Genomic DNA, 17,378 nt, shown 5'->3' on the forward strand with positions numbered 1-17,378 from the left:
TTTCTGTGTCTATTTCTGTATGTTAGTAAAGTCAAAGCATTTCCTGCTCTTGTAGGCACTTACCTTATGAGGAAGTCCTGAAGTGCCCGCAGTGCGGCGTTTCCTGTTTCCCAGGAGCTGGCACTTCCATGGAGTGTCTCTGGTGTGAGTTCCATGTGCTCTGTCGCATTATTGCCTCTTTTTCCTTCAATTCAGTTGTCTGCAGTGGCTCTCTTTTCCTGTTTTGGATAGTGTTTGGTCCCTGGCGGATGCGTGGTGTATTTTAAGAAGATATACAGTGTTGTACTTGCTAATTGAGACCTGGAGGACTGCTGCCAGGACAGGCAGCCCAGATGTATCTGCAAAGGCTGTGTGGGTGGGCCCCACACTTTTAACAAGGTGTGCCTCAGGCTTTAGGGTGGAAAATTATTAGGAATAGATATATGACACCCAAACTGAAAGAATACCTCAGGTCTTTTCATTCTGAAAATTCATGAAAGCAAGGTCTGGCATTTATGTTTTTCATGTAAAGGGAACTCAGCTTGAAGAAGTCGGGACACTCAGAGATTAGGATTTGCTGCTTCACAGAAACCTTTTCTTTGAGGATGCTACAAAGTCGCTTTCAGATTGCCAAAGAAGAGAAGCCTGATGGAAAACTTTAGTGAATGCTAATGCCCTGGAAATGGGGCAGGTGGTTTATGGAAGAGCACTCACTGAAATAATTCCTAAAAGATCACATTTTCTAAGAATTCTTTTCAAAACAGTTAGAGACTCAGCATATGGCTGTAGTTAGAATGAAACATTTAGAATAATCTGTGCCCATGTATAGGTTGAACCGTATGTAATGTTAATATTTAACTGTCTTTTGTCCTCAAATCCAATAATTTCTTATTATTTAACATAAAACCTTTAAGGATAATTTAGTGTGTATCCTTGAGCTGTCTCTGATCGTGAGATTCTTAACCTTCCAGCCTGTAGATGTGGAGTTTCACTGTTCTATTTGCCTGTTCTGGACAAATGATTCTGGATTAGTACTGTATTATGCCATCAGATCACAGAAAGTGAGGATTGAATGTGTTTCCCTTTGCACAGGTTCGAACACAGCATGGGAGAGGCATTGCAAGGAGACTTCTGTGTTCTCATTATCTGAGGCAGAGCAGATGAGATCTTGCTCAATGAAGGAATAAGGAGGGAACATATTTTGTAGTGAAGTAGTGAATTTTATCTGGGATTCCTAGTTGGGGATTTGGGAATGCATTAAGTTCTTTTAAGGGAGAACAATTCTTATTGATATATAGTTAACCTAAACTGAACACATAGAAAAGGAAGCCTCAGAGGAAACTTAGGCATGCAGAGTTACAATTAACATTTGGATGGATAAATATAGTAGTACTGACATTATCAGGACATTAATTTAACCTTGATTTACAACTTTTGAAGGTTTCTTTCTTTGGAGTGCCTCTAACAATGGAAATATTAAAAATATTCATCATTAAAATGAGGTCAATACATTATACGTTATATCACATAGGATATTCTTTTATACAATGTAAAGAAAAGGTATAATGTCAGTTAGATGGAGGGCTAGATGGTCCCAATGCTCAGCCCCCGCCAAAACACAACAGAAACAATAAGCAACTACAGACTGACCAAAATAGCTCTGGAAGAGCTCTGGAAAACACTTTACTAGACTGTTATGATAATAAACAGTGCACCTCTATCTAAGGTTCAGTGGTGCCAGTGGATCACCCTTTTCAGTGCTTCTCACAATAACTTCTTCATAGTAAATTGCTCAATAGATGGTGTAGAATTAGCTTATATTTTGTTGAAAGGTAACGAGGGAAATGATGGTGGTGGATAGTAATGGGTGCTGTGGTGCTGGACAGGCATGAGAAGTGACTAGTGACAGCTACTGTCAACTCCTTGTTCCAAAATCCCTGGTCACAAGTGTGGATCTTTACCAATGCACAACTCATGGAGGAAGGTACACAAGTCATATGTCTGTGTTTTGTTTTGTTTTGTTTTTTAATTTAGGAGACATAATTCTATTCTTCCCATCTTACCTTTAGCCAAGGTTATATACTATCAATAACAATCAAAAGACAGTTCAGAAAGGGGGTTCTATTAGCTCTCAGAAACCAATTCTTATGATGTAAAGTTTCTCTGTATCCATCTATTCTCCTTTATCTTCACTTAATATTCCCAGGCCAGATTTCAGCTTTGGTTCTGGTTCTCAGGAATCCTATAATATGTCCTCCAATTAAGCACTGAATGAACTTGGTGTTACATTTTACTACTGATTCCCTGGATTATTGTTACCCTTACTGGCTTCCTGATCCTTTAGTGGACTTTTGACCTCTGTTGTTCACCTTCACAACATCCAGTGGTTGGCTTTCCTCTGATAAGTTATTGTTCAGTGCCATCTAATATCCTGCTGAAGGAGGGACATTCAGGGAAAGAAAAAAGCCTGTATTCACAGATCCTGGGGACCAGGAGAAACTGCTTGGGAAGCCAGAAGGGATGTGAACTCAGATTGTCTATTCATTCATTTCAAAATAACTTCTGAATATATGCCATGACAGGTCATTAGGTTGGATATGAAAACACAGGATTGACTTCTAGATGATCCAGGAAGTAAGTCCAGGCTAAGAATTGGTCATCTGCATTGCTGAACAGAAACCCCAGCCTGAGAATGTCAAGTTTAGTCTTCCCAATTTAGGGTTCTTTCTAATCCATTGTAGCTTGAGTTGTTCTTCTGAACAGAATTAATCATCAGGCACTACACAATGCATAACGTGCAACCACATGATCACAGGAGCACCACAAAGAGATGTAACATGTATTCTCTGCCTTAACGTCGTGCATGGTATGTAGAGAGAGACCAGCGGACATGTCATAGTGACTGAACTGGAGTGTATTCTCTCTCTTTTTTTAATGTTAATTTATTTTTGAGAGAGGGAGACAGAGTGTGACCGGGGTAGGAATAGAGAGAGAGGAAGACACAGAATCTGAAGCAGGCTCTAGGTTCTGAGCTCTCAGCACTGAGCCTGACATGAGGCTTGGATTCATGAACTGTGAGATCATGACCTGAGTTGAAGTCATATGCTCAACTGACTGAGTCACCCAGGCACCCCTAGAGTGTCATCACTTATCACATGATGTAATAACCCTTTCTCTGCAGCAACCATGACCGTCTATGAGAGAAAGAAGAATCTATTCATTGACTAATTTGTAGACAACTTTATTTTTACAGAACTAAAGTCATGAATAAAACTTATATGGGGAAAACCCCTTTAGGTATAGCATATCTATATAATATACCTAAATATATATATTTTATTATGTTGTATGTGTGTGTGTATTACCCTCAATATGCTGTTGTTCAGTGGCAGCCAGTATCCAGCTGAAGGGTAGACATTCAGAGAAAGAAAAATGCTGTATTCATATAAGCATTTATCTGTCTATCTATTTATCTATCTATCTTGGATTAACTGTTCTTTAAATTGCTTTCTAACACTAATACTATCAAAAATTGATCATCTGTTGCCATCCCTACTGCCACTGTTTTATCATTGCCATTTCTATCAACAGATTAATAATGAAGATCCTTACCATTATATCTATCTATCTAGAGAAAGAAAGAAACAAACAACCTCCCCACCCCCCACCCCGGGGTGGGACTAGATTTTAGTTCTCTTTACTTCTAGTTCAGTGTTCTTTCCCATAGACTATGTAATGCTCTATTCCAGCCTTAGTGTTAACCGACTTGCTTTGTAAATATGATATGGAGAGTGATTTTCTCCAAAGTGCTTGTTTATGGGGATTAGTCATAATCCCATGAACCCTCTATGCCCAGAACCCTTTTCAGTGAACTCTTCACATCCTTGTTTCTCAGACTATAAATGAAAGGGTTGAGAGTGGGAGTTACCAGGGTATACATGACAGCAGCAGCCAGCGCCCCCACAGAGCGAGAGGTTGATGGTGGCTTCAGGTAGGTGGCAAAGACTGTGCTGTAGAAGAGGATGACCATGGAGAGGTGGGAGCTGCATGTGGCCAGGGCTTTCTTTTTCCCCTGTGCCGATGGAACCCTAGCCACAGCCTGGAAGATATGGGTATAAGAGCTTATGATGCAGAGGAGAGGGCCAATTCCTAACAATCCGGTCAGAAGCATCATTAGGATCTCATTAGGGTGGGTATCTGAGCAAGAAAGACGAAAAAGTGGACCCAAATCACAGAAAAAGTGGGGAATCTCTTGGTTAGTATAGAAATACAACTGGGATAGAAACAAGATGTGCACCAGAGAGACAAAATGGGCCACTCCCCACAACCCACCCACCAGCAGCCCACATCTACAAGGTGTCATTAGCAGTGGGTAGTGCAGAGGATGGCAGATGGAAGCATAGCGGTCGATAGCCATGGCAGTCAAAAGCAGGCTGTCCATATCAGCAAAAACAGCAAAGAAATATAATTGGGACAGACATCCAGAGAAAGAGATGGATCCATGGCTGGTCCATAGATCCTCAAGCATTTTGGGGGCTGTGGTGGAAGTGAAGCAGAGATCCACCAGGGAGAGCTGGCTGAGGAAGAAGTACATGGGAGTGTGGAGGCGCACGTCAGCTCCGATGGCCAGCAGAAGGAGCGCGTTTCCTAAGAGGCTTACCAGGTAGAGTACTAGGAAGACACCAAAGAGGACTGGCCTGTTTCCTGGGCCCCTGGACAGCCCTGCCAGGACAAAGTCCGGGGTCCTGCTGCAGTTCATTCTAGGTCCTGGTGTGCTGTAAGAGAGGGGCCATCATGAGGGGGAGTTGCTCACTATCGGGAGCCGAGGAAGACAGAACGCTGGACCCTGTCTCTTGCCAGTGGGTTCCCCTGAACAATCGATATGGAGAATGAGCGAAAACCTAGAACAGCAATGGGAGGTACAAGAGCTGTACGTCAAAAAGGGTCACAGTGTGAGGCACAGAGATGAGAGAAGGCAGGGAACAGCGAGGCTTCCTGGAGTTCTTTGCATGTAAAAGAGAAACTGGGATTGTGGGATGGTAGAAATACTTGTTTGTGAATCTGTATCACAAAAGCATGAGTCTTTGAAGGCAGAGGCTGCATCTCTTAGTTTAGGGCTTCACACACAGTGGGAGCTCAGTAAATGCTCCTGCCCATCTCCACAGTCGTGACTGAAGCACAGTGAGCCTCTAAAGAGTTTAATATGCCCACCCTTGCCCCATCAGTGTGTTCTCCACAGCGCAGCCAAAATCTTGTCAAAAAAGAAAATCTGATTATATCACTTCCTTGTTTACAAATAAGTGTCTGGAGGACATTGGTATTCTGAAAATTCAGAAATTCCAACCATGTCCTACAGAGCTCAGTTTTTATTGAGCTTGTGGCATCTCACCAACTTCACCTTGAATCACGCATTTTCTGCTCCCTGCCACCCCAGCTGCGTGGCCTCCCTTCCCTGAGTCCCTGTGCTCATCTCCCTACCTCAAAGCGTTGGTAACTTTCTTTGGGAGATTTCCTTTGCTTCTTTGATTAAACCAAACCTACCTTTTATTTCGTGTGATAGCATCTTTGTAGCATTCACTACAGTTGTGATGTAGGAGGTGTAATCACATTCATCTTGTGTAAATATTTATTGAAGGTATTTAGTTGATGGTGGAGTCATCTTAAGACCAGACGGTGCCTTGTGGCAGAGACCGCATCTAGTTGTCTTCTCTGTTGAATGCCCAGTGTTTGTCGTATGAAAGACTGAGTTTGCCTCAAAGTGAACAAGTATATTAATTATTGGAGAGTGAAGGCCAGAGAGGGCAATATGCTGTCCTTCCCAAGTGGTTCCCTTCCATGTCAACGCTTTGTGAATAAAAGTTCTTTCTTCCAGTATCCTCCTAGGATGTGGGCTGAAAACATTGATGCATCTGCTTCCTTCATCCTGCAAATCCAGACCAAGGGCTCTGACACTTATTTTCTTACAAAGTCTTGCTCCTTTCTGTCTTCCCCATCTTCACAGTCACCTCCTATGGACTTCTGTCAGCTCACTCCCAGCTTATTCCATCAGCACCTTACCTCCCCCTCTGATTGCTGTGATTCATGCTGAAAGCATCTGCACTGGGCCCGGCCCTGCCATGCTCAGGCTCCTCTAACATCTCATTTCCTACTGCATCACATCTGTCCATCTGTGCCTGCTTATCAAGAACTTCCACAGCAGGACCCTCCCACCTATAAAACAGGGCTCCCACTGCTCACCAGCACCCGGTGCCCTCTCTCCTGGGCTGCCCACCTCGTGGTCACTTCTACCTTCTTACATGTCCTTTCCTTGACGTAAAGCCCCAGGCCTCTTCTCTCCTGATGTCTTTCCTTCTTGTCCAAATATCTCCAGGTCTCAGTGGAAAATGTACTGCCTTCACCACCACATTTCTCAAGTATTCTAACACTCATTATTTTATATCTTTTGAAATATATAAACAGGATGATCTAGCCCTTAAGTGGATATTGTCTTAAGGTGTTTTCTACTTTTTATGACATATTTTCTCTTAACAATTGTAAATACCTTGGGAGTAGAAATGATGTTTTCTTTTTAGTAGTTCTGTATAGCACCAGCCCACATCTGAGCGTATGGTCTGTTTCAAGATTATTGCTTCATGACTGCTCTCTAAGTGTTTGCTACAGTGTCCTTTTCATTTTCTGTGTATGTGCTAATTACCTCCTTGTTTCTACTAATCATAAAGTATTCTGATAGATGAGTGGTCTAGTGTAAAGGGACAAATCTTTTCCCTCTTTATGTAGAACATTTTTTATGTACTTGAGACTTGAGTTTCTGAAACTTTCACATGGTTAAGGGTCACCTGGAGAGCCAGGTAAGTCACAGGTTTCTGGGCTCCACCCCAGAGACTGTCTTTAGTTTTGGAGTGAAACATGAGAATTTGCATTTCTGTCTCACTCAAACCTCAGGCAATGCTGACCCTGCCTGTCTGCTGAATTGAATTCAAAATGTGGGGCATCCTATTCTCCATACTTATATGAGTTTTTCTATTTTTTTCAACTCTTTTTAAAAAAATGAAAACTGGAAGATGTCCTTCTCTTACAAGATTAAGTCTTCCCTTACTCTTTTTTCTGTTACAAACAGCACATCTTTTGTCCAGATATGGCCATACCTCTCAATGTTTCCATATCTTTCCCCGGGTTGGATCTTCTTGATGATTTTGCTTGAATAATCTCAGTGCTACTATAGCCACTTTGAGTAATTCTTCTGGAAAATATATAGTTCATGTTGAATCTCAGATATCCCAGTTCATCTTGGGTTATCTGAATAATATTTGGGCATCTAAAATATGTAAGATCCTAACTATCTAAAATTGTGAGGTCTCAGCCATCTAAAACCTTAGCCTCAGATGGATGATATCCCTAATAAACTAACCTGTCCCCACAGCCTTCTGCAACTATTCCTCTACTTTTCTATGCTTTATGGCAAATCCTTCAAAAAGTTAATTGCCTCCATCACTCACTGTCCATTATGGCCCATGCTCTTTTGAAATCTCAATCATGCTTTTGCCCTAATCATGCCACTGAAAATACTCTCATCTATACCAACACTCAGTCCTCAGTCCTTAAGTTACTTGACCTCTCAGCAAGATTTAGAATGGTTGATTCCTCTTTTCTTACTCCAAATGCATTCTTCCCCTTGCTCCCAGGACCTGCCACGCTCTGCCATTGCTATCACTGATGAACTCTCTCTTAGCTTCCTTGGTTGACTCCTCCTCTGTCTTCTTATTCACTTTTGGGCCTCTTCTGGCCTCTTTCTTCCAGTTCCAGGCTTTAAATATCTATAAAAACATAGCTCCTAAATTGTGTTTTCAATTCCACCATCTTTTCAACCCTCTAGACTCATCTATTTAACTTCCTGCCAGATATGTCCTTATAAATGTCTGTTGGTAGCTTTACCACATAAGGTATTTCTTACAATGGGACTGATTGACATACTGCTTTGGAAACAAGTACAGATCTGGACCCAAGGACAGAGTTTCCATCAACTATGTTCCTCTCTGAAATCTGAGCCCCTTACTCTGTCAGGTGCTACCTTCCATATTTACCACCTAGATTCCCTCATCTCCACCCCATGAGTGTTGCCCTTAAAAATATGTATTCTCCCCAATGATCTTACTGAGAAAGTATGACATTCTAGAGGATCCAGACCCTTTGACTGCATTGGTGATACTGTGTCTGAAGGTAGAGAAGATACAGCTTGGGAGATGAACATTATTAATCTGCATTTCTCTTGGGACTACAAGTGGCTGGGCTGAAGAAGGAAGCTTTCTTGACCTCAGAGACTTATTCCCAGAGATACTTATTAGTGGGAAATCTGAAAGTATTTTCTGAAGAAAAAGCCAAAGTTTTTACAATGGCATGGGAGATCCAGTAAGATTTGTACTCCTATTAACTCTCTGATAACATCCTCTCCTCCTACACTCTTCTCCACTAGCTCTGAAATAGCTCCATCAACCTCCTTGTTAGGACTGAATTCCACCAGCCATTCTCCTTCTTTGGCTGCATTGCTCCCCCTGCTTCCTTACCTTGAATACAGTCCATTTCTCCCCAACCCTTCATTTCCTTCATGTCTTTGCTTAATGTCATTTTTCAATGAGACTTATTCTGGTGACCCTAGTTTATGCTATAAACTACATCCAACATTCACAGTTTCCCTGATCCTAGTCTACTTTCTAACATACTATATAATTTATTTATTCATTATCTATCTTCTCTCCCCATAATGTAAACTGTATGGGAGTAGAGATGCTTGCTTGTTTTGTTCGCTAATGTCTCCCCAGCACATAGAATAGTGCACAGCACATGGTAGAGACACTATAAAATATTGAACTGATGACACGTCAGGCCTTTGCTTTTCCCATTGATCTCATTGTCAGTCAGTGTCAATGAACAAACATGGACAGGTTCATGTCTGTCAAGTAATAGCTTACATATCTTAGATCTATGTTATTATGAAAGTTCTTATTCTAAATAAATGAAATGCATAATTTTGCCTAAACTGCGAAATCTGGTTCTCAGAGTGGGATACAGGGGAGTTCAGCTCCTCACTAGTGCTTATGAGTTGAATTCTGATGACAGCTATCACAAAGGCCTCCTACTTACATGAAACTTCCTTGTCACTTTATCTGAAAAACAGCCATCAATCTGCATGAATACAGATCATGGAAGACAAAATTTCAGTCTAAGAAATGAAACCATAGGGAATAAGCTAAGAGTTTAAATTAAAAGAGAAATTGTGTGTGTGGGGGAAATCCTACCATATTAATAAAATTAATTCAAGGAACCTCAGCAGGATTTTCTTGAACATAAATTCTGAAGGCAAAGGAAAAGCAGTGTCATATAGGGGTCAGGGATTTGAGTTTTGACATCTACTCCTGTACTTTCTGTTCTACTACAGGCAACTATTGGTTTTCTTCTCCTTGTTCCCCTTCCTACTGCTTCTCTTCTTTTCTCTTAACTCATAGATTTATGATCTTCTTCAACTATAGCTTTTGGAAAACTGTAGGTAACAGTTGGGAAGATAAGAAATTAAGGATTTCATGGAGCTCTATTTTAGGGAGGCAGACAAGGTTGTGTCCTCGCTTGGGGTGGGGGCAGCCCAAGCACACGTAAACTGTGAAGCTTCCTTTAGCAGCTAATTTGATCACTGCAGGAGAGGTGTTTGCTTCATCTGTGATGCTGACTTTCTGAGTTCTTTTAACGAGAGAAGTCTCTCAGTCCATGACAGTGAAAGGACAAAATCCTACTGGATGGTAGGGCACACTGACTTGCTAGCACCTAAATGACTGTTATCAAGTCCATATTATATGAAAATCAAAGAAATGAAATGTACCAGTGTAGTCTGGAGAGTCACTGTTTCACGCAGTCAAGTCTTTTATATAGAAGAGGGAGCAAACTTTACCTGTGGTTTCCAAGGGCGGACGTAGGACCAAATACATGACATAACAACAGAAATAGTAATGTCTACCATTTCTTGTTATAATGATGTACTCTACACTTCCTTAGGGGCTCAATGCATCACTTCACTCAATGCTCACAATTTTATTTTGAGGAAGGTATTGTTATTTTCCCTCAGGAGGAGAAGGTTATAACTTGTTAGTGTTCACACAGCTAGGAGCTGGAGGTGCCTGAGCTCAGCTGTCCTGCCAGCGATGGAGATTAAAGCCAGTGACCCACACCCTTTCTAGCACTAGGTGTGCTCCATCCATGCAGAGCTCAATCTTAGGCTGGATTATCACCTAGAAAATAATTGTGCAAGGTATTCCAGTGGCCAGACTAAAGGACTTTTAAACCTCCTTCTAAACTGGAAGTACAGATTCTGCTTGTGAAAGGTGGTCCACGAAAGCTGGTCCAGGTATGTTGTTGAGTTCCAGCACCAAGCATGATGCCCAGCATTCTGAATGCTGGCCGACTGCACACACAGCCACAGGTTAGCACATACAGTTCAGTGTGGGAAGGGGTGGAGGGAGTACACCATGTGGAAGTGTAGAGACAAGGTTTGCTAGGATTTCTGCCTCCTTTGTTTTTTTTTCAGGTGATGAGTGCAGTGCTGTTTGTCCTAGAGAAATCACTGATTAGTGATTACCACCAAAAGACTTCTCACAATGGGATTCTTTCAAGATGGTAGTTTCTTGTTTGTATACAGGACAGAACATTCAGATGATGCAAAGGAAAATTTGTTGTGTAAATGAATTCAGATGAGATATGTCATTTTAATATTGATAGAAATTCTGGAAACCAGTTTTTACCTTTCCTTAGCTCTGGGCCAGAGCTTTGGGATTGCTGTTTCTTTATTGTCCATTCAGTTCTCCAATGAGATGGAATTCAGCCAAGCACTGTCCCCTGTAGATTAACTCATGAGAGATTTCCTTTATAAAAAGCTTATTTTTCATAACACTTAAACAATGCATGGCATCCATGAAGTTAAGTAGAAATAAAATAATTCATATTGATTCATTGTGTTTTTTATTGTCCCATAATTTTAAAACACAAGACTATCAGACCTAATATTAATTTGTTTTTTCAAATTTCTTTTTTAAATTTAAATCCAAGTTATGTTAACCATGTAGTGTAATAATGATTTCAGGGATAGAATTTAGTGATTCATCACTTACATATGACACCCAGTGCTCATCCCGACAGGTGGCCTCCCTAATGCCCATCACCCATTTAGCCCATCCCCTGCCACCTCCCCTCCAGCAACCCTCAATTTGTTCTCTAAGAGTCTTTTATGGTTTGCCTCCCTCTCTGTTTTTATCTTATTTTTGCTCACCTTCCCCTATGTTTATATTGTTTGTTTCTTAAATTACACATGTGAATGAAATCATGATGTTTGTATTTATCTGACTGACTTATTTTGCTTAGCATAATATACTCTAGTTCCACCTACATTCTTCCAAATGGCAAGATTTCATTCTTTTTCATCACTGAGTAATAGTCCACTGTGTATATATATCACATCTTCTTTGTCTATTCATCAGTAGATGGACATTTGGACTTTTTCCATTCTTTGGTTATTATCTGTGTGTGTGTGTGTGTCTGTGTGAAATGTATTTATTAATGTGGGGGTACAACTGGCATTTCTATATAATTAAGACTTTCCATCCACAAAGAGGATGTATTTCTTCATTTATTCAAGCCTTCTTTGGTAAACTTGTCATTTTGATCAAAGTTTGTCATGTATGGCATATGTAGGCCATACACATTTTTATGACATTATTTTAGGGTCTATTTTGTATGTGGTTGCTATTGTCAAAGTGTTATTTTAAAAATCATATTTCCTGACTAATTTCTGATATATTAAAAGGCACTTGATATTTATTTACCGTGTATCTGGACACATTATGTAAATTTCTTATTGTTTTTAAGTTTTACTTATTTATTTTGAGAGAGAGAGAGAGAGAGAGAGAGAGAGAGAGAGAGAGAGAGAGACAGCATGAGTATAGGAGGGGCAGAGAGAGAGGAAGACATAAAAGATCCCAAGCAGGCTCCACAATGTCAGCACAGAGCCCCATAATACTTTGGCTATTGTTGATAGCACTGCTATAAACATTAGGATACATGTGCCCCTTAGAACCAGCATTTTTGTATCCTTTGGATAAACACCTAGTAGTGCAATTACTGAGTCATAGGGTAGTTCTATTTTTAGTTTTTTGAGGAACCTCCATACTGTTTTCCAGACTGGCTACACCAGTTTGCATTACCACCAGCAGTGCAAGAGGGGGGGGGTCCCCTTTCTCTGCATCCTCACCAACATCTGTCATTTCCTGAATTGTTAATTTTAGCCATTCTGACAGGTGTGAGGTGGTATCTCATTGTGGTTTTGATTTGTATTTCCCTGATGATGAGTGATGATGAATGTCTTTTCATGTGTCTGTTAGCAATCTGGATGTCTTCTTTGGAAAAGTGTCTGTTCATGTCTTCTGCCCATTTCTTCACTGGATTATTTGTTTTTTGGGGGTGTAGAGTTTGCTAAGTTCTTTATAGGTTTTGGATACTAACCCTTTATCTGATATGTCATTTGCAAGTATCTTCTCCCATTCTGTTGGTTGCTGCCTTTTAGTATTGCTAATTGTTTCCTTCACTGTGCAGAACCATTTTTCTTGATGAGGTCCCAATAGTTCATTTTTGCTTTTGTTTCCCTTGCCTCCAGAAACATGTGAAGTAAGAAGTTGCTGTGGCTGAGGTCAAAGAGGTCGTTGTCTGTTTTCTCCTCCAGAATATGGATGGTTTCCTGTCTTATGTTTAGGTCTTTCATCCATTTTGAGTTTATTTTTGTGTATGGTGTAAGAAAGTGGTCCAGCTTCATTCTGCATGTTGCTGTCCAGTTTTCCCAGCATCATTTACTAAAGAAACTTTTTTTTCATTGTATATTCTTTCCTGCTTTGTCAAAGATTAGTTGGGCATAGGTTTGTGGGTCCATTTCCGGGTTTTCTATCCTGTTCCATTGATCTGATCTGTTTTTGTGCCAGTACCATACTGTCTTGAAAACTATAGCTTTGTAATACAGGTCAAAGTTTGGAATAGTGATGCCTCCAGCTTTCGTTTTCTTTTTCAACATTACTTTGACTATTCAAGGTAATTTCTGGTTTGATACAAATTTTAGGATTGTTTGTTCTATGAAGAATGCTGGTGTTATTTTGATTGGGATTGCATTGAATGTGTAGATTGCTTTGGGTAGTATCGACATTTTAACAATATTTGTTCTTTCAATCCATGAGCATGGAATGTTTTTCCATTTCTTGGTGTCTTCTTCAATTTATTTCATAAGCTTTCTGTAGTTCTCAGTGTATAGATTTTTCACTTCTTTGGTTAGATTTATTCCTAAATATTTTATTGTTTTGGATACAATTTTAAATGGGATAAATTCCTTGATTTCTCTTTCTGCTGCTTCATTAATGGTGTATAGAAATGTAACCAATTTCTGTATGTGGATTCTATATGCTGAAACTGAGGAACTCATGTCATTTCTCCAGTTTTTTGGTGGAGTTTTTTGGGTTTTCCACATAGAGTATCATGTCATTTGCGAAGAGTGAAGGTTCAAATTCCTCCTTGCCAATTTGGATGCCTTTTATTTCTTTTTGTTGTCTGGTTGCAGAGGCTAGGACTTACAAACACAGTGTTGAATCATAGTGATGAATGTGGACATCCCTTTCATGTTCCTGACCATATGGGGAAAGCTCTCAGTTTTTCCACATTGACAATGATATTAACTATGGCTCTTTCATATATGGCCTTTATGATATTGAGGTATGTTCCTTTTATTCCTACTTTCTTGAGGGTTTTTATCACACGAGGATGCTGTATTTTGTTAAGTTCTTTTTCTGCATCTATTGAGAGGATCATGTGGTTTTTGTCTTTACTTGTATTAATGTTATGTAACACATTGATTGATTTATAAATATTGAACCCACCTTGCATCCAAGAAATAAATCTGGTTTTATTGTGGTGAATAATTCTTTTAAGTATTGTTGGATCCAGTTTGCTAATATCTTGTTGAGGATTCTTGCATCGATTTTTATCAGGGACATTGGTCTGTAATTGTCTTTTTAGTGGTGTCTTTGTCTGATTTTGGATTCAAGGTAATGCTGGCTTCATAGAATTTGGAAGTTTTCCTTCCATTTCTATTTTTTGAAACAGCTTCAAAACTATAGGTATTAATTCTTCTTTAAACATCTGGTAGAATTCCCCTGGGCAGCCATTTGGCCCTGGACTATTGTTTGTTTGGAGATTTTTGATTACTGATTCAATTTCTTTACTGGTATGGGTGTGTTCAAATTTTCTGTTTCTTCTTGTTTCAGTTTTGGTAGTTTATATGTTTCTGGAAATTTGTCCATTTCTTCCAGATTGCCCAAATTGTTGGCATTTAGTTGCTCATAATATTCTCTTATTACTATTTTTATTTCTGCTGTGTTGGTTGTGATCTCTCCTCTTTCTTTCTTGATTTTATTTATTTGGGTCCTTTCCTTTTTCTTTTTGGTTATTCTGGCAAGGGCGTTATCATTTTGCTAATTCTTTTAAAGAACCAGCTCCTGGTTTCATTGATCTGTTCTACTATTTTTTGTTTTGTTTTGTTTTGTTGTTTTATTTATTTTTTTGATATCATTGATTTCTGCTATAATCTTTATTATTTCCCTTCTGCTGGTTTTGGGTTGTATTTGCTGTTCTTTTTCCAGCTCCTTTAGGTGTAAGGTTAGGTTCTATATCCGAGACCTTTCTTCCTTTTTTAGGAATGCCTGGATTGCTATATACTTCCCTCTTATGACTGCATTTGCTGCATCTCAGAGGTTTTGGACTGTCGTGTTTTCATTTATTTTTTTCCATGGACTTTTTAATTTCCTCTTTAATTCCTTGGCTGACCCATTCATTCTTTAGTAGAATATTCTTTAATCGCCAAGTATTCATGGTCTTTCTAAATTTTTTCTTGTGGTTGATTTTGAGTTTCATAATGTTGTGGTTTGAAAGTATGCATGGTATGATCTCTATGTTTTTGTACTTGCTGAACACTGATTTGTGACCCATTATGTGAGCTATTCTGGAGAATATTCCATGTGTACTCGAGAAAAATGTGTATTCTGATGCTTTAGGACGAACTGTTCTGAGTATATCTGTTAAGTCCATCCTGTATAAAAGCCATTGTTCCTTGTTGGTTTGCTGTTTAGATTATCTGTCCATTGTTGTAAGTGGGGTGTTGAAATTCCCTACTATTATGGTATTATTGTCAATGAGTTTCTTTATGTTTGTGATTAACTGATTTTTATATTTGGGTTCCTCTACATTGGGAGCATAAATATTCACAATTAGGTCTTCTTTTGGGTAGACCCTTTAATTATGATATAATGCTTTCTCCATCTCTTTTTACAGACTTTGTTTTAAAATCTAATTTGTCTGATATAAGTATGGCTACTCTAGCTTTCTTTTGATGACCATTAGTGTGATAGATGGTTCTCCATCCCTTTATTTTCAATCTGCAGGTGTCTTTAAATCTAAAATGAGTCTCTTGTAGGCAGCATATAGATAGGTCTTGTTTTCTTAATCATTCTGATACCCTGTGTCTTTTGTTTGGAGCACTTAGTCCATTTACATTCAGAGTGAGTACTGAAAGGGGCCCCTGGATGGCTCAATTGATTAAGTGTTGGACTTTGGCTCAGCTCATGATCTCACAGCTCGTATGTTTGATCCCCACATCAGGTTCTATGTTGATATCTCAGAGCCTGAAGCCTCCTTCGGAGGCTCTCTGCCTTTCCCCCAGTCACATTCCCTCCCTCTTTCAAAAATAAATAATAAAAAAATATTAAAAACTTTTAAATTTAGAGTGAATACTGAAAGATGAATTTAGTGCCATTGTGTTGCCTGTAGACTTGGTGTTTCTGGTTCTTTTTAGTTTTTGTTGCTTTTTGTCTTTTTTATTTTGTTTTGCCTTTTCTCCACTTAAGAATCCCCCTTAAAATTTCTTGCAGGGCTGGTTTAGTGGTCACAAACTCCTTTGGTTTTTGTTTGTTTGGGAAACTCTTTACCTCTCCTTCTATTCTGAATGATAGCCTTGCTGGATAACATTTTTCTGATTCAGCATGTTGAGTATATCCTGCCACTCCTTTCTGGCCTGCCAAGTTTCTGTGGATAGGTCTGCTGTGAACCTATTTGTCTTCCCTTGCAGGTTAAGGACTTTTTTACTCTTGCTGCTTTCATGATTCTTTCTTTCTTTCTGTGTGTGTGTGTGTGTGTGTGTGTGTGTGTGTGTGTGTAATTTGTGAATTTGACTATGATATACTTGGTGATGGTCATTTTTGTTGAATCTAATGGGAGTTCTCTGTCCTTCCTCAATTTTGATGTCTGCGTCCTTCCTCAGATTAGGAAAGTTTTCAGCTATAATTTGCTCACATAAACCTTCTGCCCCTTTTTCTCTCTCTTCATCTTCTGGGACTCCTATGATTCAGATGTTATTCCTTTTTAATAAGTCACTTAGTGCTCTAAGTCTTGTATAGTTATCTTTGGCCTTTGCTTCACACTTTTCTTCTGATTCATTGTTCTCCATAACTTTATCCTTTATATCGCTGATTCACTTCTCTGCTTTGTCCACCCTTGCTGTCATAGCATCCATTTGAGATTGCATCCCAGTTATAGCATTTTTAATTTTGGCCTAGTGAGAATTTACTTCTTTTAACTCTGTAGTAGGGATTCTCTGCTATTTTCTATGCTTTTGTCAAGCTCGGCTAGTATTCTTATAATTGTGGTTTTCTATATCAGACATCTTGCTTATATCTGTGTTGATGAATTCTCTGGCTGCCATTTCTTTCTGTTCTTTCTCTTGGGGTGAATTGCTTCATTTTGACATTTTGGGGAAATAAAAAATCAATAAAAGAAAAGATAAAAATTAAAAGAATTTAAAAAAACCAAAAAATTAAATAAAGAAAGCTATATCCTAGGTGTGTTTTACTCCGCTTGTTGAAAGAAGCTTGATAGAATAGAGAAAAAAGGGAAAGGGAAAAAAAGGTAACAAATATTTAAAAATTAAAAAAGTATATATAACTGAATAAAATAAGATAAAATGAAATAGAATAAAAAATTTATAAAATTAAAAATAAAGTAAAAAATAGTAAATCAAAATAAATTTTTCTCTTTCTGTACTCAACCAAGAGGAAAAAAAGAAAGAAAAAAGAAAACAAAGCATAAACAGAAGCAAAGAAAGTGAACTAATACATGAACCAGCAAACAGAGTGAAACCTGAATGAAATTACATCTAGTTTCCTCTAGAACTGAAACTATGAGGCACTCTGTAGTCCATACCCTAAGCAGGTGGTGTGACTTGTGCTGGTCTCCTAGGGGATGTGCTTGGAGGGTGCAGTTGGGTGGGACTTGGTATA

General features: G+C 39.1%; 1 protein-coding gene across 1 annotated transcript; it reads right to left on the reverse strand.

Moving 5' to 3' along the window:
- Window positions 1-3,802: 3,802 nt before the first annotated feature.
- On the reverse strand, window positions 3,803-4,738 carry LOC109260826 (olfactory receptor 24-like). Its single transcript, XM_019439283.2, has one exon. It carries the CDS (start codon window positions 4,736-4,738, stop codon window positions 3,803-3,805), a length of 936 nt encoding a protein of 311 aa, XP_019294828.1.
- Between the last annotated feature and the right edge of the window lie 12,640 nt (window positions 4,739-17,378).

Source organism: Panthera pardus, unplaced genomic scaffold (assembly GCF_024362965.1).
Source record: "Panthera pardus isolate Hobbes unplaced genomic scaffold, ASM2436296v1 HiC_scaffold_17, whole genome shotgun sequence".
Lineage (NCBI taxonomy): Eukaryota > Metazoa > Chordata > Mammalia > Carnivora > Felidae > Panthera > Panthera pardus.

Coding starts and splice junctions, on each gene's coding strand:
- LOC109260826 (XM_019439283.2), bottom strand. CDS start 4,738: ATGAACTGCAGCAGGACCCCGGACTTTGTCCTGGCAGGGCTGTCCAGG.